General features: G+C 37.4%; 1 protein-coding gene across 5 annotated transcripts in view; it reads right to left on the bottom strand.

Annotated features, from left to right (window-relative positions):
- The window catches only part of CARMIL1 (capping protein regulator and myosin 1 linker 1), a 413,672-nt gene that overhangs the window by 170,405 nt on the left and 217,644 nt on the right, over positions 1–25,623 (bottom strand). For all 5 annotated transcript variants that reach the window (XM_043975746.1, XM_043975748.1, XM_043975747.1 and 2 more), the window contains exons 6-9: positions 22,354–22,451; positions 21,934–22,004; positions 21,407–21,480; positions 3,069–3,144 (exon numbers count right to left, since the gene is read on the bottom strand). In XM_043975746.1, the coding sequence (XP_043831681.1) occupies positions 3,069–3,144; positions 21,407–21,480; positions 21,934–22,004; positions 22,354–22,451 (319 nt within the window). The remainder of the gene's footprint in view (positions 1–3,068; positions 3,145–21,406; positions 21,481–21,933; positions 22,005–22,353; positions 22,452–25,623) is intronic.

The following is a 25,623-nucleotide window of genomic DNA, read 5'->3' as shown; positions in this document are numbered from 1 at the left end:
ACACACTTTCCTTCCATTAACAAGGACTTCCTAATGTGGTTATATTTTTAAAAGTATTAGTATTGCTATAAAGTATTTTTTATTTTTTTACCTTCTTAAACACATTGCTAGGATCTATAACCAATAACAGGATTATTGGTTCAAATGGGTATTATTACTTATGCAGTGTACTAACAGATTATTCTCCAAAAGCATCACACTACCTTGAAGTTTCTCTCATAATATAAAGAGGTATCTACTTTTCTCCCACAACACTACCAGCGATGAATTTTATCATTTTTGTAACAGTGTGAATTGTAAAGCTGGTTTTCCTTCAAATTAGATGGTCTCTCCAAGATAATGCAATTTCTTTTAGATCAGTAAAGATCCCTATGCTGAAATTATCAAGGGAACAGTATGATCTTGAATGCTTTATGATGATCTTAAATCAATTTTTCCAACATTCATTCTTCCTCTTTTATTTAATGGATATTAATAAAAACTATGGATAAGACATGAACATGAAATAAGTTCCTTCTTTCCAGTAATACTGGAAAGGGGCTCTAAACTGGAAGCCAGACATCAAATCTAATTTTAGTTTTTCCGTAACCTTTGGTGTAAGTCACTATACCTTTTTAGACTTCATTTTCTTGATTTGCAAATTGAGGAGCTGGACAAAATGATCTTTATAATCCCTTCAGTCTATAACACTATTTCCAATACTGTAAATCTCAAATGAACCAGTATTATTTGAATACTGAAGGCATGTGACCATACTTGTATTTTGCTGATACTGAAGAATAATCATATACCCATGTAAGCTATAACAGAAAGCAGAGTGCTAGGTTTTGAAGTCAGAGGGACCAGGGTCAATTCCTTGCTGTGACTTAATACCTGGGTGAAACAGGCAGGTCTCAACCCAGGGGCCTCACCTTCCTCATCTGTGAACTGAGGGGGTTAGATTAGCTGGCATCTAAGATCCTCGATGAACAATCACAGTTATAAACACACACTCCCTTTCCTGTGCACTACTCTATTTTTCACCAAGCGCTTTCACATTAATTAATTCATTTTTATCCTCATAACAACCCTACAAGAGAGGGAGGATAGTTATCACTTGAAAGATGAGAAGTGACACTGAAAAAGTCACATGGCTAGCAAGTGGTGAAGCCAGATGAAAATTCAGGCTGACACCTAATCCTGAGGTTCACACAGTGCCTAGCACATAGTAGGCACTTAAATTTATTGACTAATGGGCTTTTGCCTTACTATTATTTAGGAACAGAGAAGATGACAGAGCTATTTTAGTGGGTGATTCAGTTTTAATGGAAAGGGAATAATATGCTAAGGCTGGATTTATTGACATAATCCTGGTTAGACTAAAGATCTGAGTCCAATTCCAAAGCTTGGAATTTAGGCAGGTCTATCAGAACCCTTCTTGAAACCTAACTGCTAAAGAAAAACTTAGGTAGCAGAAAGCAACACACGAAGGAGACACTACCCTTGGATTAGCACTGAATCTATCTTTACTGCCAATCCCATCTTCCCTGTTCCAGACATCACTAATAGGATGCATCTGTTGCCACCTGCAGGCTCCAGACTGACCATATGCTAGGCAAAACTCCTTTGCTAACCCAAACTATGAAAGATGATTCCTGTCCTGAAGTAAGAGTTTCCTCAGTTTAAAAAAAATGTTTGTCCCTGGTGTGTTTTTCTTGCCATGTTGACAGTTTACCTATGAGTTGATGCTCTGGATCACCTACACCTGTGTGTTCCCTGGTTCTTCTGACTTCTGCTCCTGCTATTTCCTAATGCTGATTGCCAAGTACTCCATGAGTTGAACATCCATCCCTGTGAACCATTTCCTGACTGGCTTTGGTTTTCCTAGTAATGACTTCCTAATCTATTTCTATGGCTCCTCAGTGCCTCTAGTCCTGACAAGTAATTCACATTTCCATTTCCACTCAAATTTCAGAAACACTGATGAAACCACAATACTTATGCCAGTTATATTGGTAGCAGGGGAATCAATTGATTCCAAAACCAAAATGATGTCCTAGGCTGGCTTCCTAGTAAAAGTAGTAAAACCTGCTAGCAAACCTAAGTGCCCAGTGACAGCAATGATATCATCAATTACCAATGGCCAATTTCCTCTTCATAGCATATCTTTTTCCTGATTCCAAAGTCCCCTCATTTTACATACTGTGGGAGTTAGAGATTGGGGTGGGGTGGGGGTGGAGAGGCAGGAAGGGAGGGAGTGAGAATAGTTGTTATATTGTTTCTTATATGTTTTGTTTGTTTGTTTGCAGGGAAATGAGGGTTAAGTGACTTGCCCAGGGTCACACAGCTAGTGTTAAGTGTCTGAGGCTGGATTTGAACTCAGGTCCTCCTGAAACCAAGGCCAGTGCTTTATCCACTGCGCCACCTAGCTGTCCCTGTTATATTGTTTCTTAAGCTAAAAAGATCAACAGAATGAAGAAGTTGAGCTTTATAAAAAAATACCTCCACAAATACACATTTCACTTCTACTGTTTAAAACAGTTGAAATATTTGGCCCCCTTTTACTTTTTTTTAGGGTATTCACAATATTTATACTGGTTACTTATAATACTATGTATTTATATGTGCGCATGTGCACGCACACACTACAAGCCTCAGCTGAAAGACTAATATTAACTATTACTAATGGACCAAACCAACTTTATTCAGTTAACTTTTTCCTAACTCTGAGCAAAAGGGCCTATTCAAAAAAGGAATACATGATAGGAATGTAAAATCTGCTTTTTCTGTACCAGCTGCGCAAACGTAACCCTCATAGTTTTTGCCAACTGGATGTAGCTTCCTGTCTAATCTAAAATTGCCTGAAGCAGCTAAAAAAGCCTGAGCTAAAGCACTTTTCTGAAGCATCTCACATTACAGGCTTTGCAGAATGCTTGGCAAGTCATTTCTAGAAAGGGTAACAGATGCAAGTCTCTTGTACTGAGGGGTAAAGAAACCACTTTTTTTTTTTTTTTTTGGACGATCTAAACACAGCAAAGCAAAACTGACATGTATAGGCTTGGGATTTTTCTTTTTAAAAATTCACTTACCAATTTTAGATCCTTGGAGGACAGCTTTGTGAACCATTGATTGTATTCCAGAGCAGCAACGATAGGTATTAAGTCTCTAGAAGAAGAAATATGAACAATTTTCACATACAAATTCACAAAATAGACCTTCTTCTATATAGGTAGTCTATTGTCAATCTGAGACATTCACATTTGCTTGATATTTACTGTTATTTACAATGGAACATCAAAACAAAATGCTTTTGGCAGCTAGAAAATTTAATTCAATTCTCTGACAGATGAATTCTGACATCTATTTGCATCTTGAATAAAGTACACAAGGGATTCTGACATGAGCGGGATGTTGAACTAGGTGACCCTCAAGGTCTCATTCAAGGTCCATAAGATAAAATGAAGTTGGAATCAAGCATCTTCTAGCTTTAGGAAAACTTTTTAATTTTAATTCTATATTGACAAATCCTTTGTTTCTATTCTTAATGCCTTCATTTAAGATATTAATTTGAACTGTTTTCTCTCCAGAAATAATCTAAATGGTATGAAACGAGAACCTGCAAACCTAGACGGTATTACTAATTATAAACCAGGCCTCTGCCTAGCTTGATGTTCTATTGTACTTAGCACATTGATAATAAGGAAATATAGTAGAAAATATGCTAGTATTGGAGTCAGGAAAACCTAGGTTCAAATCTCACTTCAGATACTTACTAGCTAAGTAAGTGTTAGCGACATTTGACAGGTCACTTAAATCTCCCTCGTCCTCACTTTGCACTTCTGAAAAATGGGGATATAATGCTTGCATTGCCTACCTTATAGGATTCTTTGAAGCTCAGATGTGATCATATATGTAAAACATTTTGGAAAGCAAAGTGTTAACTGTTGTTGGTTGTCATTATGATTATTATTTATCATTCAGCTGAATACTGTGTACCAAACACAGACATCATCTAAGACATTTTGGCTATTTCCATTTTTAAGTATGGCACATTCTCTGCCTTTTCCCTACAGAGGCAAACTTTCGTGTCAATGAAAAAGGGAGTCAATCTGTATTTACTGAATGTCCAAGGATGCACATCATTGCAGTAAGAATTATCATTCCCCTCATGGCCCTTGTACCTGCCCCTACAGGAGAAGAAACCCATCATCACAAAATTTGTACTGGTTTTCGTACTCACACCCCATCCTTCAGTAGCCTCTGCCCCGTGACTGGAAGACAGAGCAATAACAACAACAACACCTCAAAGAAACCTCCTCCCAAAGGCCCCATTTAAAGAGGGTTCAGAAGCACAGCCAACTCTATTTCCTACCAGCTGCACTCCTTGGATCCTACCATCATCATATCCCTAATGCAAGGTACCTTCTCCCTCCCCCATTGCCTCCCTCTCTTCCCTGCTTTTCAGCTTCCTGTTGTGTCACCTTCCCCCCTAGATTATAAACTGCTTGAGGGTATTAACTGTCTTTCTTTTTCTTACTTGTTTTCTTATCATTTATAGCCTGGCACATAGTAGGCACTTTATAAAACAACATAAACATAAATAACAACATATAAGGATAATTTTTAAAAGTTAAATAAAGGGGCAGCTAGGTGGTGCAGTGGATAGAGCACCAGCCCTGGAGTCAGGAGGACTTGATTTCAAATCCAGCCTCAGGACACTTAACACTAGCTGTGTGACCCTGGGCAAGTCACTTAACCCCAATTGCCTCACACACCAAAAAAAAGTTTTTAAAAAAAGTTAAGTAAAAAGCTATATTAATTTGTGTTTATTTTCAGAGTTCATTTCTTTACAGTCTTCTATTTTCACAATACATGTCTACTCACAAGCTCCTATTGTGATTTTTCCTTTGTGAATGAATAGGGATTCTGTTAACAGTGAAGTCTTTCACATTTATTTGAGGAGGAGGCATGCATTCTCTGTATGACCAAAGTACTTCTTCAATTGTCTTCGGCGTTTTCTCAGAGCCTCACCTTGAGAAAGTGCTCCAAAATGAGCTACTGCTGTCTGCAGACAAGTTCCAGCTGCTATCAGGGTCAATATTACCTTAAACAGTCCCCATAGGCTCCCTTCCTGACTATTCTCCTCCAGTTCACCACTCAGCCACTCCTTTGGCAGCCTGCCCTCATCTTGTCATGCTCCATGATCACTTCAGCCTGGCAGATTCTGTGCCCTGGCAGTGATAGCACTTGAGAACATCATTAGTGGAGATTCTCTTCTGTTGTTTGATGTGAAGTGTGGCAAGTGGGCCTCACAGAAACAGGCTCTCAGGAACTAAATAAGGCTTTGTGAACAGAGTCAGCTCTTAACAATGCTGATGCACTCAGTAGGAAGAACCTTCTATATGAATTTCATGCAAAGAGATTTCTGAAAGTTAACTAGTTTTCTCACAATGACAATTCAGCCTTTAGAAGATTTGGTTAATAAAGACTTTCAAAATTTTCTTAAGCTGAAAACTCTAGGAAACTGTGTTTTTTCAAATTAACTAAAACTGTGTTTTATAAATTAATTGCTATTGCACCAGTTTGGGCAGTATGCATATTATTATTTTATTAATATAATATCAGTAAAGGATTGTTTGCATGTATCCATAACTTCTCTGGTCCTTAGACCTACACTATCTTAAGGGGGAGGACCAAGCCAAGAGTAAGCACTGAACACCAGCCAGGAGAAAGACTGAATTTCCAGAGAGTTCCTTCCTGGCCTCTTGTAATTTTTATCCTCTTTTGATAGACAGGTCATTATACAATGATCAAAGCTAATTATCATCACTCAATTCTATTGGTTGATGACTTGAGGGTGGTCTAAATTAAAATGAACTCTACAAATAACATCAGGGAGAAGACCCTCACTCAAGTTCCTTAAGGCAAAGTCCATTATCTGGGTGTAGTTTGATCCCATCAGTTCACAATTCAACTCATAATCTAAAGATGTATTTGTAACATGAGACATTGTGGTGTGAAATCGAGAATACTAGATTTCGAATCAGAAGGTAGAGGTGCCAATAGGAACTCTGCTAATCACTTTTTCAGATCTCAATCTCCTCATCGATAAAATGAAGGGGTTAGAATGGGTGGCTTTACTGAGGTAATAGCTCTAACATTATTGGTCTGCAAGGATGGCGAAGTTAAAATTACATCTTTTCAATTATCTACTCTACATACCCAGTTTGAATCTGACCCTGATCTCTAGTTTAGAACTTTCAGGTACTTGAAAGGCATCTTAACCTGGATATCATCACCAGCACCTCAAACTAAACATGTCCAAAACTAAATCCACCACTCTCTCCTCCCCTTAACTGGAACTTGCTTCTCTCCACAGCCTGCTTATGTCTGCTTAAGGTAACACCATCTTGGTGGTCACACAGGAAGATAAAAACTCCAACTTATCTTTGCAACATCCCTCTTCCTTACTCCCCACATACAAACATTTCAAAGTCCTGTTGATTTTATCTCAACATGCACCCTTGAACTACCAGTTCCTTTTTTCAGTCACACTATCACCCTATCACACTAAAGTTCAAGACATCATGGTTACTTGCCTGGACTACTATATTAACCACCTAACTGGTGGTATCCAGCCACTCCTTTCCCCAATTTTAATCTTTCACACAGCTGCCAAAAGAATTTAATGCACAGGCCTGACCATGTGACCAAGAGACTGAGAGCACTAAAGAACCTCAACAGACAGTTCTTGCTTTAGACCTTTTGCAGACCTCTATGTAAAGTAAGGGCCAGGGAGCAGGAGGAGGAACATGCAGGGCCTGGAAGAATAGATGGAGGGAAACATGTGGGGTGGACACAGACAAGAGAGAATGGGTGACATGCAGGGTAGGGGGAGGCCGGGAACAGACACAAGGGGCCTGGACCACACAAGAACAGGGCAAAGGTCTCCTCTCTTGGCAGTCTCAAGCCAACCCCCCCAATCTGGGGGCGGCATTGGAGGCAGTCGTCTCTCCATGTCACCATTCTTCTGCTTTCATTTGGAAGGGTTATTTTTAGTTGTTTTATTTGGGGGGGGGGGGAGGGACAAAGTGCCAAGCAGAGGGACAGGAGAAGAAAAAGGGAGAGAGAGGGAGACAGACACAGAGAGATACAGAGACAGAAAGACAGAGATGCACAGAGCAATACCGTATAGTACAGTTAATGCAGGTGTTTTTTGGGGTTTTTTTGGAATGCAGATTTCTTTCAGAAGTCCTTACATAAAGTCAAATATGCATAATGAGAATTTCCATAAAGTGAAAACTATCTGTATTAAAAAACCTTCCGTGACCTCCTAATGCCTCTAATATGTAAATTCCTTAGTTCTGGCATTTATGGTTTTCCCCAAACTAGCTCTAATGTGCCCTTCCAATTTAATAAGAAGGAACAAGGTGGTGCAGTTGATAGACTGAGGTCTGGAGTCAGGAAAAACCTAGCTCAAAACCAACCTCAGATACTTGAGAGCTTTGTGACCCCAGGCAAAAAGCACTTAACCACTATCTACCTCAGTTTCCTCCATGGTAAAACAGGGATAACAACAGAATCTACTTTGTTGTGAGGATCAAACAAAATATTTGTAAAGTGCTTAGCACTGTGTGCCTGGCACACAGACAGAACTTAATAAATTCTTGTTCCCCTTCTCTCTTATTCTATATGAGTCCCCTTCAAGTACTACACGTTCTATCCAAAATAGAATACCGGCTTCTCCCTGGATCTTATTCTACCCTATCTCACTTCTGAGCATTTATTCAGGCAATCTACCATGCCTGGAATGTGCTCCATCTTCATCTTAACCTTATGGAATTCTTCTTTTTCCTCAAGGACCAAGTTGGATATCCCTGCCTCAAATCATCTCTTTCTCATCCACAGGTTACACATTCTATAGATTGTGGGTTATCTATAGGGTTTTCATCATCCTGGCCACCTTCCTCTGGATACTAACCAGCTTATCAAAATCCTTTCTAAACTATAAGTGCCCAGAACTGAACACAATAATCCAGATGAGTCACCCAAGTAGTGGACACTGACCCTTTGGTTCTAGTCAAATAGTTCTAACCCTACCTTCCTCAAAGAATTATTTTCTAGCCCACACCTTGTCCACAAGGATAACATGAGAGACTCTGATATTCTTTCCTTAAGTCAAAGTCAATTATATCTACTGAATTACCTTTATTTACCATTCAAGGATAAAATGGTGAGTTATGGAATGACCTGTTCTTAATGAAACCATGTTATGTCTTAGTGCCTTTTTCATTGTTGTTAGAGAGGAGGAGATTTCTGATTTCACTGTTTAGAGAACTTCTGGTGAGGAGACATCTTCTAATACAGATCAAACACTGTTCTGAAACTTATAATTGTAGAGAGTTGCCTAAGAGCACTAAAAAAAAAATCATATAACTTGACTCACCCTGGGTCAGTTGATATGCACAAGAAACAGGACTTAAATGATTTCTCTTGCCTTTTATAGATGTTTATAAGCTATTCCTTTAGGAAAATATTCTAGATTTTTTTTTTTGGCCAGGAATCAAAGTCATCCTTTAACTTCATTCATAGAACAATAAAAAGTACAGCATTTCAACATACTTCAGAAATAGTAAGTTCATGAAGTGCTTAACAAATATCTTTCAAACAATATATTTTGTGGAAAATACTTTCCCTATGTCTAATAACAGTCATTAAAAAGTGGTAATGTGAAATTATGCAGTTTGACCTGATCCCTGAGCTTCGGGCTGTTCTGTGGAAGTTTTTCCTCTGTATAGGTGCCGTGTACAAAATATGGATTCCAAAAGAGCCATTACAGCTAACAGGGACACAGCTGCCAGCCTGGTAGTTCCAAGCAAGACTGGCCATTGCTGATGCTCTGCCAAACTCTGGTAATGCCTCTGTTCACAAGGGGAGAAATGCTCATTGGTGCTTTACTGTGAAAACCAAGGAAGCAGCATTTTGCATTTCAAACTGTGGTTTGGAATAGTGTCCATCCTACTCTAGCCAACAAGGAGCATCTCATCAAAGTAGCTTAACTAAGGGTTGGAAATATTTGATTTAAATTGTTGCATCCTGAGTTAGTAGTCAAATTGAAGTCTGTCTGTTTCACCCCCGTCATTCTCTTCCTGTTTGCTGATTCGAGTCTGTCAAATCTGTCAATGAAAGATGCTGTCATTTTCTGTCTAATTCACATATTTGGTTGTAAATGATTTCTTGAGAGAATTTCTATCTTTGAAAATACTGAATATAGTTGTATTGGTTTGTGCTGTTTAGAAAGTATGTTAATAAAATATATTATAATGGCTCACTGCCACCTAAAAAAAAAAAAAAAAAGTGGTAACTCTCATGTGCCTTGGCAGACACTATACTATAGGAAAGCCGAGCTTATGGAAAGAAATTGCTAATTTTTAGTTACTTAGATAAATATCCTGCAGAGATTTTTAAATGGAAATTTTATTCCATTACAATACAAATACAAAAACAATACAGTTCTGGTTCACATAATAAAACAATCTTTGAAGAAAAGATTAATAAACATGTTCACGTATTGCAGATCATGCTATATAATTGTGGTCACTCACTCTTATCTCCTCTCTGGATCTCTCTCACACATATACACACATATGTGCTCATACACACATATATACACATATTCAGTTTGAGTTCCTTGGAATGAAAGCCTTAATTTGTTATTCATGAAGACTTCACACTGACCTCCCATCAGAACCATCAACTAAAACAAAAGAGTCAGCAGAAAAACAGATTTATGAGGTCATATAAAGCCAAACTAAAGGAAACCACAATTCTGAACTCCCCTCTCCAACCCAAATCAAAACAAGAAGCTCCCTCGAAGCCCACAGATAATCCCCACAGATTGGTCTTCTTTTCTTTTGAGTAGAAGCATAAATATCACAGTTTAAAATATACCTAAGGTAAACTTGAAAATTTCGGGCATGAGGCCAGATATTAACACTCAAGAGTTTTGGTCACACACAAATCAAACCAGCTTCTTTCTCAGTTTCTTCATAAAGTAAAATTTTATAAATATTTTATAGTTACATTGCTTATTATATATAGTTATATAAGCACAAATGAAAAAATATGTAAAGTGCTTTACAAACCTTAAAATGGCATAGAAATGCTAGCTATTATCATTACATTTACATACATTACTTTTTTATCAATCATCAGGTAATTCTGATATGTTGTGTCAAAAAGAATAGTATAGGTATAGAAATATAAACATATTAGTACACTAGTGGTAGACCTATGAATTGCTCTAATCACAAAGGCCAATGATCAGAAAAAGTTAATATATGTGCCAAAATATCCCAACAGCACAGAAGCAAAGAACTGGAAACAAGAGAAAATTTCCAAAATACAAACAGAGGAACAGGAATGTAATGGGATATTACTACACAGTAACAGACAATAAGTACAAAGCATTCAGAGACAGGAGAATATTGATGTAGAAAGAACTGATGGAGGGGCCAGCTGGGTGGCACAGTGGATAGAGCAGCGGCCCTGGAGTCAGGAGTACCTGAGTTCAAATCCTGCCTCAGACATTTGACACTTGCTAGCTGTGTGACCCTGGGCAAGTAAGTCACTTAACCCAATTGCCTCCCCCCCCCCCAAAAAAAAAGAACTGATGGAGAATGAAACAAGCAGAATGAGGGGTGGAAAAAACCTGAAATCTGTGTATAATTATAATTACCAAGTTTGGCCTCAAAGGAGAGGTGTTTTGAGAAAAACTTCCCTGTCCAAGGCTGGATTTGAACTTAGGCCCTCCTGAATCCAGGGCCGGTGCTTTATCCACTGCACCACCTAGCCGCCCCCCCAGAGTTGTTTTAATTTGCATTTCTCTAATCAATAGTGATCCAGAGGGGCAGCTAGATGGCGCAGTGGATGGAGCACCGGCCCTGGAGTCAGGAGTACCTGAGTTCAAATCCAGACTCAGACACTTAACACTTACTAGCTGTGTGACCCTGGGCAAGTCACTTAACCCCAATTGCCTCACTTAAAAAAAAAGTGATCTAGAGCATTTTTTCAGATGAATATAGATAGCTTTGATTTGTCTGAAAACTGCCTGTTCATAACCTTTAACCATATATCAATTGAGGAATGACTTGTGTTTTTATAAATGATTCAATTCTCTATATATTTGAAAAATGAAGCCTTTATCACAGATACTAGTTTCAAAAATTCTTTCCTAGTTTTCTGTTACCCTTATAATCTTGGTTATATTAGTTGTGTTTATGCAAAAACTTTAATTTTATGTAATCAAATTATCTATTTTACATTTTGTAATGCTCTCTATATCTACTTTGGTCTTAAATTCTTCCTCTTTCCATAAATCTGACAGATAAACTATTCCATTCTCTCTTAACTTGCTTATGGTATTATCCTTTATGGGTAAATCATGTACCCATTTTGACCAATTTTAGTATAAGGTGTGAGATGTTGGTCTATACCTAGTTTCAGCCATACTGTTTTCCAGTTTTACCAGCAGTACTGGTCAAATGATGAGTTCTTGTTTCAAAAGCTTAGATCTTTGGGTTTATCATATACTAGATTACTATAGGCATTTACTATAGAGTAATATGTACCTATTCTATTCCACTGACCCACTTTATTTCTTAGCCAGTACCAGATTGTTTTTATTACCACTTTATAATACAGTTTGAGATCTGGTATTGCTAGACAACCTTCTTGTGTATTTTTTTTATTGATTCCCTTAATATCCTTGAGCTTTTGTTCTCCAGATGAATTTTGTTATTATTTTTCTAGATCTATAAAATTTTTTTATATTTGAATGGTATAGCACTAAACAAATAATCGTCATTTTTATTATATTGGTTCAGCCTAGCCATGAGAAATTAGTATTTTTCCAGTTGTTTAGATATGATTTTATTTGTGTGAAAAGTATTTTGTAGTTCCAGTCATATAGTTTCTGGCTTTGTCTTGGCAGGTATCAAGTATTTTGAATTGTCCACGGTTATTTTAAACGGAATTACTCTTTCTATCTGTTGTTGCTGGATTTTGTTGATAGTATTCAGAAATGCTGATGATTTATGTGGATTTATTCTGTATCCTTCAACTCTGATGAAGTGGTTAATTATTTCAAGTAGTTTTTTAGTTGATTCTCTAGGATTTTCTAAGTATAATAACATCATTATCATCTGCAAAGAGTGATAGTTTTGTTTCCTCATTACCTATTCTAATTTCATAAATTTCTTTTTCTTCCCTTATTGCCATAGCTAATATTTCTAGTACAATATTAAATAATAAAGGGGGCAGCTAGATGGTGCAGTGGATAAAGCATTGGCCCTGGATTCAGGAGGACCTGAGTTCAAATTCAGCCTCAGACACCTGACACTTACTAGGTATGTGATCCTGGGCAAGTCACTTAACCCCCATTGCCCTGCCCAAAAACAACAACAACAACAACAACATAATAATAATAATAATAGCGGTGACAATGGTCATCCTTCTAGGAAGCTTGAGTCTCAGCACAGACAAGGTATGGTACTACCATCCCGGCCATTGTCTGGCAACAGAGGGTGTCCAAGGTTTTTGTATCTTTCATGATGAGGGGTTTGACTAGCAATATGTAGGTTCCCTTAAAATCTACAAGGTATAAATACAAAGTACTGAAACAAACTCCACGCAGAAATGATCAAAAGTAATTTTGTAACTCTAGTTACAAATTCTACTTCTAGCTCTGCCCAATTACTAGCCATGTTAAACAAGGTATTTAACATCCATGAGACTTAATTTTTCCATCTACAAAATGGGAATAATGACTTGTTGTAAGGATCAAATGAAATTGGGTCTAAGAGCAACAGCATGAAAGCCAGAACCAATCATCATACCAGCAGATTGTTAACTCTTTCCCAAACTGCCCTCTTTAGTACCTGCCCTCTCAGCCTGATGTGAAATCCTTGCCTCTGCTGGCAGAGATACCACATGAATTAAGTCTAATATAACCTCTGGCCTCTTAGGAATGGAGAAATCTCAAGCTCATTCGGACACCAAAGACACACATGGAAGAAGGCTCTTTTAGCACGTCTACATGTAACAAGACCATTAACTGGAAAGGTTGTCATATATTTGCATAATCATTAACTGTCCTAGTTTATGGTGAGAGTTGAGGCCATAGGTGAGAGGCAAAGATATCCAGTCCTTTAAATATAATTTTTATTTTTATTGATTTTTAAAAAGCTATTGTACAACCTAGTTGTATTGTTAAAAAGAGTTCAGTTACCCTAACTACTCAATGTGATTATGTTAATTCACTATCATACACTAGTCAGTGACAAAGAGAAAGGTACTGAGTGTGGGCCTGTAGATGGATAGACTAGCCCTCAGATAACAGAAAATTATTCTCCATTTTCCATCAATGGCTCTGATTGGCTTCAACTTTACTGACCATCATGGAGAAACTAATCACCTGAAATTTCATCAACCAGCCATTTTTGACTTTTCAACTTGATTAGGGGGCTAAAAAGTAGAACAATAAACTCCTCCCAAAGCCTTCCTTTATAGAGGGCTTAGAACTTTCTAGGTAACTCCTTTTTTCCACCAGTGGCTCTGTTTGGTTTCAACTTCACAGAACACCATGCCCCTATGTTGGGCAGCCCCTCATCATTCCCTCCTGCCTTTCAGCTTCCTTCTGTGTGTCATCTCCCTTTAGATTGTACGACCATTGAAGGTCATTCTTTTTTCACATCTCCATCTCTATTATTTAGCACACAGTGCCTGGCGTAATGAAATGAAATAGTCTAAATGTGGAGGTTTGTTTCCTTCTATGGGATGTCAAGTGATGTTCCCATGACAATGTAGGTGAGTGGCATTCCAACCATCCGGGTGCAATATGGCATAGTGAAGAAAATAATGCAAGTGGAGTTAGAGGACCTGCTTTTGAATTCCATCTCTGCTATTTACAAACTGTCCAAATTTGGGCAAATGACTGATGATGGTCATGATGATCATGATCATGATGGTCATGATGATCACTAGCATTGCCATAGCAATTTAAGGTTTGAAAAGCACTTTAAATATCTCATTTAATTCTTACAATTCTGGGAAATGAGTGCTATTATTATCCCCATTACAGAGATGGGAAAACTCAGATGGACACAAATTAAGTGACTTTTCCAAGGACACAGAGCTAATAAGTCTCTGAGGACAGAGCTGAACTTGTCATGTTTTTTCTGGTCATCTGGTCCAGCACCCCTTTGACTGTACAACCTAGCTGGTTAATAATAATGGATTACCTTTTAAAGCCTCTTCAGCTCTAAATTGATGATCCAATAATCACATTTCTCACATCTAAATTGAGCCATTCCAGCTGAGAAGAGTAGACAACAGATTCATCTGTTTAATATAGGTTCATTCACGATTTCAGTCAATCAGGCAGGAATGTAAAACACACTTTAATAGAACCCTTACTTTTGCAGGCATGTGCAGAGATCCCATAATCAGGTTCTCTTAACTCATATTAAAACCACCATTTCCAAAATCCAACCAACACTAAAGGTCAAGGAACAGAGGAGCCCAGATCATGGGAGAAGAGAGAGAAATAAAGCACCCAAGTCAGAACCGTGGTCATGGCCTGTAGTTAAATATAAAATGAAAAATGCAGCACTTAGACCATTTGCTTCATCCTGGAAGCATAGGCCCCAATTTCATACCCGAGTGGGTTTAGAGCACAGTAACAAGTAGGGTATGTAAACATCTATCTTGTATGAGTGCCCAGGCTGCACCCTCCAATATGCATGCCTGTCCAAATGCAAACAGCTTCTCTGCTATCATGCCTTCCCCTACTATCCACCTTTGGGATTTCCCATCATGGTACCAAGGTTTCTCTATGTATATGGTTGTCACTTTGACTAATTTCCTCTACCTCGGAAAGTGGTAGCAGCTTTTCACCATCAACCAACAGCATTTATTGAGCTGCGGCCATGCTGGCAGACTTTTAATTATCGTATGACCTTTGATCCTAGATGGTAATCATTGCTGCTGGCACTTATCAGCATTTTAGTGAACCCAGTCATCAATCTTTGGAGTAAAGAGCAGTACATTTCTTTCTCTTCAGCCTCTCTACCGGTTAACAAAGTCCAGTACTATCAAAATGGTGTTACCACTGATTTTTTAAAATGAGCGTCTGAATGACACCAAATTATTCTAGGTCCTGAGCAGGACACTCCAGTCATCATGACTTATCTGCACAAAGATAAACTGGTATTATCCTCCTTAATCCCTCAAAGTTCCTTCCTGTATACAGACAGAGGAAATATAAAGATTCTGTTCTTCAGAAATCTATCCCTGATCCAGATATGAAAAGAATATAGAACTAGTTTTGTTAATGAGGCACAACAGTGGCAAAGTCAGAGTTACTGGCTAAAACTTCATCACAGAAATAGAAACTCAAACCACAACTGCCCCAAAAAGCCAAAGGAACCAGACTTCCTTTATGAATCCCCACCTGCCACCAAAACACAGCTCCTAAATGTCTGAGGCAGGATTAGAACTCAGGTTTTCCTGACTGCAGGTCCAGCCCTCTATCCATTGTGCCACCAATTTGCCAAATTAAACTAACGCCGACTGATTTAGGAAGAAGCATAATTCTTTAGGGAGTATAGCATGGCATCTCCAGGCTTTTCTTGAGTCAACGCAACTCTTATCAGGCTACTATAAAGAAAATATGCTTGGCAGTCTTTTATTTCCATGGAAATGGATGACTACCAGTATTCCATCACTATTAAGAGGAAGAGAGCAAAACCTAACAAGCCAAAAAAAAAAAAATCTACTTAAAACTGGTTGCAGACCTGGCTAATGTGTAAATGTTTTGCATGACTGCTCATGTATTACTTATATTGAATTGCTTGAGTTCTTGGGGGGGGGAGGGGGAGAGAGGAAGGGAGGAAGAAAATTTGGAACACAAAATGTTTTTTTTAAAAATTGATGTCAAAATTTGTATTTTATATGTAATTTGGAAAACAAAATTCTAAATATTAAAAAAAAACATTGGTTGCTGATTTAAGAAAAGACTTGATAGCTTTACTGCTGTAGGACTGTTCTATTTCTTCAATAATGACGATGTCATTTTTTCAAAATATTTAAAATTTGCTAGCAAAAACTATAAAAAGCATATTTAACAATGTAGGAATTCTTCCTCCACCTTTATTCCCTACAGAGTCTGATCTATTCAAGATTTTCCACATATATACAGACCCATTCTTCATGTTATAGGTCATCCATTCACTCTTTCTCCTTTGTCACTCAGCTGAAGTTATGAAAATCAATGATACTTTTATGTAAGAAGTGAAACATATTGGAGAATTCCTTAGGAATAACCATTACTACTAAGCTATACTAGCTTAGAATCAGGAAAGTCCCAAAAGCCAAGTATTGAAATTAAATAGATCATCTAGCCTTTGTCTTTTTCACATACACAGTTGTGAAAGTTTTCCCTTAAATCTTGGAACTAAAAATATATAAATTCACAGAAGAAGTATGTTTTGTCAGAACACAGAGCTACATCAATACTTTACAGATTTTCATGTCCTTCTTATGTACAAAGAAATGGTTTCTTCTGGTGTAAATATCACTGAGAGACATGTATCCAGCAAAATTCTTGTGAATAAATTAAATGCTTTTTCTCTTTAATATCAAGAATAGAAAATGTATAAGAGAGCTAAAAATACCGTGGGTACATAACATATTCCTTCATCGTAATGGAAAGACAAGTGATGCTGCCTTACAATCAAACAAATCCAAACCCTGGTCAAACATCAACTCAGCACCACAAATGAGGAGAATAATTTAATCATTTTAAGAAGGAGAATAATTCCTACAGACATTTAATGGCAGCATACTGAACTAGAAATAACCCCGGACTGGGAGTCTGGGAACTGGGTTTCCTTGTTGACTATCATTCTACCTAACCTGTTCTCTGACCTAGGGCAAATCACTTTATTTCTTTGAACTATGAATTTTTTCATCTGTAAAATAAAGGGGTCAGAATGGAAAATCTCTATGATTCTCTTTATGATTTGGGAAACAAAAATGCTTTGAGATAACAGCATCTAAGGTTCTTTATTTGTGGACCAAATATCAAATACAGAACAACTTACTGTTCCCCGAAGAAAAGGAATAAAATGATGGAGTTTTCATTGGGAAAAAAGTACACCAATGTCCTTAAGACACCCTTGCTGAGCATATCCCAAACTCTGTCTATGGACAGCATCAAAATGTAGAATGTCACCTTGATGGATAAGAAATATGATGATACATCAGCACCAGTCTGCTAGGAGCTGCTGGCAGGGCTCTTATGAGCCAAGTTTAAAGCCAATGATGCATATCTGAGTCTTTGGAGGATTGATGAGAGTAGCTGCTCTTAAAATCTAAGAACAAGAGAAATCGATGCATTAAAAGCTATATATTTCCCCCTCATCACACTACTGCCTCTCCCCATCAGCCTCTGCCACTCCAAATTATAGTGTAATTACATTTTTAAGTGACAATTCATAGTCCTTTAGGATTTCCTAGCGGTAATTTATAGCATGCGCTTTGCAAGGAATATCTCCTGGTGACCCACCAATGCCTAAATTCAAACAAAATGGAGGGACTTATTTTTAAAAATTGGGATATCACAGACAACTAGTTTACTATTTTCCTAAGCGTTTCCTACATATCATCCCTTGACAGGGGTGACAAGATCTAGCTATTTTACTATTACTATCATCCTCATGCCAGAATATTTTTCATCAACCAAAAGACACACACAGCATGACAGAGGAATGAAAATGTAAAACAGGACCAATATTCTCTTCCTTAGAACCTAATTAAATAATCTAATTCAAATAAGACAACAGAACTAATGATCCCACTAAAATAGAAGGTATAAACTAAACACACACACACACTCTGGAAAGAGGAGTGGAGACACTTAGATTTGGACACAGAATAAATCTAAATCTTTTTTCTAACTGGGGAAAACTTCCCTTGATAGAGGATTGCACCTGAAGTCAGGAAGAGTTCAAAACTGGCCAGACACTTAATGCTTCTGTGACCCTGGGCAAGTCACTTACCCTCTTTGTACCTCCATTTCCTCATCTATAAAAAGGGAATAAAAATAGCTACTTCACATGGTTAGGCTGTCCTTATGTCACAGGGTTGTTGTGAGGAACAAATGAGATAATATCTGTAAAGCCCTTAAAGCTGCTATCTAAGTGCTAGCTCTCAGCATTATCATCATCCCAACTTTGATGTTTACTATCTATTTCACGTTGGGTATGCCACTTAATGTCCTGAACCTTGATTTTCTTATCTGTAAAAGGAGGAGTTGTATTGTATTGAAAGTACTTTGAGTTCCCTTCTCGTTGAAAAGCTAAAATCATATGATGTGCAGAGCCTCTAGGAGGCAGGAATCCCACAGAATGAGTATATTTAAAAAGCTGTATTATACAGACAGAGAAAAGGAATGTCTACACTGACAATGAATCAGACTTGGTTAAATATAAATGTACGTACCTCTCCTTGAATGGTGTAGGCAATTCTTTAAGGGTAATTATGGAATCCATTTTTTATTCAACTAACATTTACTAAGACGGTGCTATGTGCTGAGAAATTTGCTATGTACTTGTATACAAAGACAAATTGAAGCACATCCTGCCCTCAAAGAAACCCACAATCTACTGGAGGAAAAAAACAAGTACATACAAAATAAATAAATAGGATGCCTTATAATAAATAAGCAGGAGATAAATGAAATATTCGGTGAATTAATGCTTTAACAAAAAGAAGGAAACCTATACATCTATAAATATATAACCTAGCATATAACTGTTTCAAGCAATGTTTAGCTTTCTCTTGAACAAAATGTGAAGATTAGCTTATATGGTCTCATATATTTCAGCTCAAAATCCCATGGTGCTCTCTATAAGTGGCTCATATTTAGCATCACCTTAAGAAATTCAACAAAGTTGGAGAAACTCTCCATGACTAAGCCCTTCTGCACAAATCTACAAGAAAGATTTTAAAAGTTGGCAAACACTTTCTGAAGCAATCCAGTATTTCACTCTCCCTACAGTCCCACCCATGTTAAAATTTGCTCTATATGCCATTCATTTATAATAAGAACCTGGGGCAGCTAGGTGGCACAGTGGATAAAAGCACTGGCCCTGGATTCAGGAGTACCTGAGTTCAAATCTGATCTCAGACACTTGACACTTACTAGCTGTGTGACCCTTGGCAAGTCACTTAACTCCCATTGCCCCACAAAAAAAAAAAGAAGATAATAAGAACTCAAGCTGGACTAAGTGTCTTCCTTTTTTACCCCCCACAACTCATTTTTAATGAACCACAGAGGCAATACCTTATCTAAAATTGGGCTTAAAGCAGGGGTTCATAACCCTTTGTGACATGGACTCATGGGTAGTGCTCATAAATGTTAAACAATTGGCTTTCTGGGGAGAATTTTATGCACATCACACTTTGAGTCTCATTGCTAAGCTGCATTATTAACATTTTCTTTATCTCTATCTCAAGTCTTAACAAATAGCAAAACAATAAATCAAACCCTGATTTGTAGCATTTGTTGATTCCCAAGATAAAAATTTCACAATTGTTCTTGTGAGCACTTTGGCAGGCTGGTGAAATGTATGGAACCTCTATCAGAATGTATTTTTAAATGCATAAAATAAAATGCATAGAGAATTATGGCAAACATCGGAACAAAAACATTGCCAAGAAATGAGTAGAAAACAGAAAATAACAAAGGACAAAGGAGTAACAATTGGGCAGAAGGCTCATGGACAAATTTGTGAACGGTAAAAATAGCATCACAACCTGGTACAAGCAACAATAATCACCACCTGGATAACTACTTTTTTGTTTTAGTTAAATGGAGGGAGTGACCCTACTGACAAGAAGCTATGATAATAACTGGTTAACCTGGGAAGGAGTTTGTTTTGGCAGAGTTCAGACAAGTAAGCAGTAGGGAGCACTCTTTTCTTTTGGTGACAAAGTAAGGGTTAGCAATCAGCAATTGTTTCACTGGTTGAAGAGTTAACCTGGAATTATGAACTTGCCTATATACAAGTATACATAAGTGTGTGTGTATATATACATAATATACACATATACATATCTATGCATACACACATTTACAAAGATATTCCCATGTAACTGGTTTCCTTTGCAATCCTGTGTCTTTTATCATAAGCATTTAAAAACATTCTTCTGAGAAAGAGCTTCACCAAACTGCTGTGACAGAAAAACGGTTAAGAATTTTTACTCCAGCATAAGTAGCAGAGTCTGCACACAGGATTTCTCCTCATCATTCCCAATGAGAGTGAAAAATTTGGTTTGTAGAGGTGTGCTATCCACTGCAGCAACTTATTGACATAAAATGGTTAGAGAAAAGAGTATTTTTTTAGCTACATTACTAGTTAATAAAATCATTTTTGTGGGCTAGCCTTGGGACCTAGACATCACTTATAATGCTTCAGCTATGGGAACATGCAGTGCTATCTAGAACTCTGAGCTCTGGACACTGGTAACACCTTCTTCTACTGTAACTATGGAAGCCGGTGCCAAGTAAGAATGGAATTTGTGGCTTATGGCAGTATGTACATTCATATATCTACGATCACACACACACACACACACACACACACACACACTCACACTCACGCATACAGCACAGAATGGTATGGTTATTCTAATAAACAGAATAATTTTTTAACTAAAGCTATTCCAGGATATACACTATCTGAGTATACATACACACATACACATTATCTTGGGAAATTATTTTATTAGGTTGCTTGAAAAGAGAAAATTAGTTCTAAAATTTAGGTTTTTAGTTGCCACAACTATTTATTAATTATAAAGAAGGTGCTAATTTTAAGAACTTACTATGTGGGGTAATTGTATGAAGGGTACAATTTTTTTAAAAAGATACCATCCACTAGGATCAAATTAATATATAAATTAATGAGTAAATAGCAGGAATATTGTCACAAAAAAGCATTGTAAGTAAACATCCACGTTAAAGAAAATTGAACCTCTGTAAGTTTTTGATTCCCAAAAAGCAATGCTTATGGCAGACTAACCCGCTTCCCACCATGGAGTTGTGAGAATGGGCACTCCAATGATGTATCTTTTTTTTTTTTTTTGGATGAGGCAATTGGGGTTAAATGACTTGCCCAGGGTCACACAACTAGTTAAGTGTCAAGTATCTGAGGCTGGATTTGAACTCGGGTCCTCCTGAATCCAAGGCCAGTGTTCTATCCACTGTGCCACCTAGCTGCCCCCTCCAATGATGTATCAAGAGAGAACTGCAGTTAGGGAAAAACACTTTGGGAATAAGTTATAAGATATAAGATATACTCACCTGTGGTCAAGGTGGCTAAAATCTTGCAAATTCAGTTCCCGAGTGTCTTGTGTCAGATAAATAGTATCCACATCCTATAAGAAATATAATTTGTTGATATAGATAGTTCACTTGTATAATCATCAAGGAAACAAGAAAATATTTTAAAGAAAAGAAATTTTTAAAAGAGACAAGGGATTTACCATCACCTCAACTGGCTACCCAATCCTAGGAAACCTGAAAAGCCCCATACATGGTGAGGAAAAGATGACTTCATCAGGTAACAGCAGCAGAGGGAAATGCTATTTAAACTACCCACTAGATTAGGGATTCTTTTTTTGAGTCATGGGCCCCTTTAGCAATCTGTGAAGCCCAGGGACCCTTCTCAGAATAATCTTTTTTAGATAATAAAACAAAATAAATAAAATAACGAAGGAAATCAACAGTATCAAAATACAACTATCAATTTTTTAAAAAACCATCAGCTCACAGAATCTAGGTTAAGAATAATCTCTTCTCTTGTTAAAAATTTGGAAAGATGGACTCACCCACTGCACTTCTTCCCTGTATGGAAATCCAAGCCAGTCACAAACACAGGCATACATCTGAGAAAATCCTCCTAAAGCAGTCAATACAAATACAAGTGAAAATCATAGGTTCACTGTCATTAAACAATACAATTTTAAAAAATTTAATCTTAAACATTTAAAGAGGTTTCTGATGTTTAGAAGCTTTTAGCCTAGGAAAACAGAGCCAAGATAATGTCACATATGTCATAGTAAATACAGAGTAGGTTGCAATGAGGCTTAAATATAGGATTTTTATCCACCAATCAAGGGTCCACTCTGAGTTAATTACAGGTTAAAACTAATTGCACCTTTACAGCAACCTGCTGGAAATAGAATTCAGCTTCCTGGCATGAGGAATTCTACCTAAACTTAATATTTCAAATTTGAATGCCTGCTTACCACAAGGCCCTAGTTCAGCTACAGTCTGGCTGTCCCACAGTGCCTGGAGATTAGTAAGTCTTTCAGAGGGCTCCATAGAAATTTTTTTCATAATTCTCCTAAAAGATAAAGTTAAAGAACACAATAAGCCAAATTTCCTAAACAATTTTCATAAAAGTTCATTTTATGGAAATGTACCATACCTTCTGCAACAGATGTATTCCTGAATAGCTGTATATATCCTGAGCTTTCGTAAACGGAAATCTATTTTTATGTTTGCTAATGAAACTAACAATTTTCAGGAATCTAGTGGAAAATTAAAGTGTAATGTTGAAAGTTCTGTTTATAATATAACTAGATCTAATTTATTTGCTTGGGAAGTTTGGGTTGTCACTTGTGACATATTTGATTAACTGAATCTTCTGGATAAAACAATTGTGATGGGTACTAGAGAGGCATGAGGTAGTAAATTCAGGGGAATATAATGTAGACACACAGAGGACTCCTGCTGAGAGAGTGCCAGGCTCAGAATGAGGGGACCTAGGTTTGATTGCCAGCTCTGATACTTGGCTTTGTGAGCCTGGGCATGTCATGTAACTGTTCCTCATCTCAATTACCCCATCCATAACATGAAGATAATACTTCACTATCTGTCTCTCTAGGTTATTGTTTGAAAAGTTTTAGAGACCTTAGAGTACATACAATGTAAGGTTACATTATCATTACATGTGGATTATCAATTTTCTTTTCTTTTTTTTTTTTTTTAATGAGACAATTGGGGTTAAGTGACTTTCCCAGGGTCACACAGCTAGTAAGTGTTAAGTGCCTGAGGCCGCATTTGAACTCAGGTACTCCTGACTCCAGGGCCAGTGCTCTATCCACTGCGCCATCTAGCTGCCCCGATTATCAGTTTTCAAAGAGGGAGAACATGATACAGTTTATTGTTGTCATTTTTGTCTCAATATTTAGCAATATGTATAGGATGAGGGGAAGGTATTAAGCCATGTGTCAGGCACTGTGCTAACTCTGGGAGTCAGGTGATGTTATTATTTTGATAGTTGGGAAACTGAGGCAAAGTGAGGTGAAGTGACTTGCCTAGGGTTACACAGGTAGCAAGTTATTTGAGATCAGATTTGATTTCAGACTTTCCCAATGTCAGGCCCAATGCTCTATCTACTGTACTGCCTAACCACACGCTGGCACTTAAATATCTATATAATTTAAAACAGCAAAGGGGGCAACTAGGTGGTGCAGCAGATAAAGCACCTGCCCTGGATTCAGGAGGACCTGAGATCAAATCCAGCCTCCGACACTTGACACTTACTTACTAGTTGTGTGACTCTGGGCAAGTCATTTAACCCCCACTGCCCCACAAAAAAACAAACAAAAATCAATCAATAAAATTATACTATTCTGCTACTACATTCAGTTTCTCATAGTGTACTTAAGATTAACATCACTAAAATCAATCATATCTGTATAGTATCACAAAATAATCTTTAAAAATTCTAGTAGTTTCTACTTTATAGCTGTTAGGATTTTAGATAATTCATAAGAAGAGAATGAGGTAGCATAATAGATGGCATGATGGATTTGGACTCAGGAATACCCAAATTCAAGACTTGCCTCAGACTATTTTACTATGTGAACTTGAGCAGGTTATTTAACCTCTCTCAGTCTCAGTTTCCTTATCTGTAAAATGAGGGGACTAGATGGCCTCTAAGTCTGTTCTAATTCTAAATCTAGGCTTCTATGAATGGCAAATCATTAGATTTCCTTCAAGTCAACCATACACACAGAGTGTGTTTAATGGTACATTATTGACTTAGAAGGGAAAGGGAAGAGGAAGAGAATAAGCAAAGAATAGGGGAGTAAGCATTTAATAATACCTACTATGTGCCAGGCATTATGCTAAGCATTTTTACAACTATGATCTCATTTATTCCTCACAACAATAGTATAAGGTAGGTGCTATTATTATCTCCATTTTACACTTAAGGAAACCAAGGCAGACGGGTTGAGACTTTACCAAGGTCACTAGCTAATAGATGTCAGAAGCTGCATTTGAACTCAGGTCTTCCTGACTCTAAGTTCTGTGAACAAACTTATTCTACCCTTGCAAGGAATCCTCAAAAATGTGCTAATTATATAAAAAGTATATCTTTCACAACTGGTTGTTTGTTTGTTTTGTACATTTTCTTTTTTTTTTTTTTTTTGGTTGGGGCAATGAGAGTTAAGTGACTTGCCCAGGGTCACACGGCTAGTAAGTGTCAAGTGTCTGAGGCAAGAGTTGAACTCAGGTCCTCCTGAATCCAGGGCTGGTGCTTTATCCACTGCGCCACCTAGCTGACCCCTTTTTTACATTTTCAAAGATAATTTTTGATGCCCTTTGTATTAGAGTCATTTCCAGATATACCCCTCCTTTGTAGCAAAACAAACAAAACAAAAAGCTGAGCAAAACAAGCAGACAAAATGACCTGACCCACTTTCCCTCCCCCCACCTATGCATCTAACAAAAGGAAAGAAGTGTGGTCCAAGACTGGTCCATGCATTTAATCTGTTTGACTACCTTTACACTCATTCTTATTATTGTAAACTATTCTGTTTCTGCTTACTTTATTCAATATCATTCAAGTCTTACTAAATTTCTATTAATTCCCCATCTCATAAGTGAAGCACATATTTACTACCAATCCACAGAGCAAAAAAGGGATGGCCCAGTTTTAGAGTACAATCCATAGAGTTACTTCTCAGTCTCATATTCAGTCTACTGAGTATACACATTCCTAAAAGTATTCCGCTAATTAACGGTCCCTTATTGTCTCCATGGAAATATTTGAAATTTCCTGAGTTAGCCAAAGTTTTCTAAAAACCATGTAGCTAGGTGGCACAGTGGATAGAGCAGTGGCCCTGGAATCAGGAGGAGCTGATTTCAAATCTGGCCTACGACCCTAGGCAAGTGATTTAACCCCAAATGCCTTGAAAAAAACATAAAACAAAAATGCACAAGGATCTAGAATCCTACCGTTGCAGGGAGCCTTAGTTAATTTGGAAAAATGCGTTTGAATAATGTCATGTGAAATGTTAACCAAATCCAACTCCTTTTCTACTACTAAATCAAAATCCCTTGCTCAGTATCACCCCTCTAACATTTTGATATAGTTATGGCCTTGTTTTGGAACATTAGGAATGAATGAAAGCTAGTGATTAAGTAAATCCAGAAAGCTGAAAAAGAATAGTAGTCTACCGAGGGGCAAGCCAGGATGTCTTTACCTATATCAAGTAAAACTG

The sequence above is a fragment of the Dromiciops gliroides genome, chromosome 1, assembly GCF_019393635.1.
Source record: "Dromiciops gliroides isolate mDroGli1 chromosome 1, mDroGli1.pri, whole genome shotgun sequence".
Classification (NCBI taxonomy): domain Eukaryota; kingdom Metazoa; phylum Chordata; class Mammalia; order Microbiotheria; family Microbiotheriidae; genus Dromiciops; species Dromiciops gliroides.
Note: the sequence above shows the minus strand (reverse complement) of the source record. Positions and strands in the feature narration are given on the sequence as shown.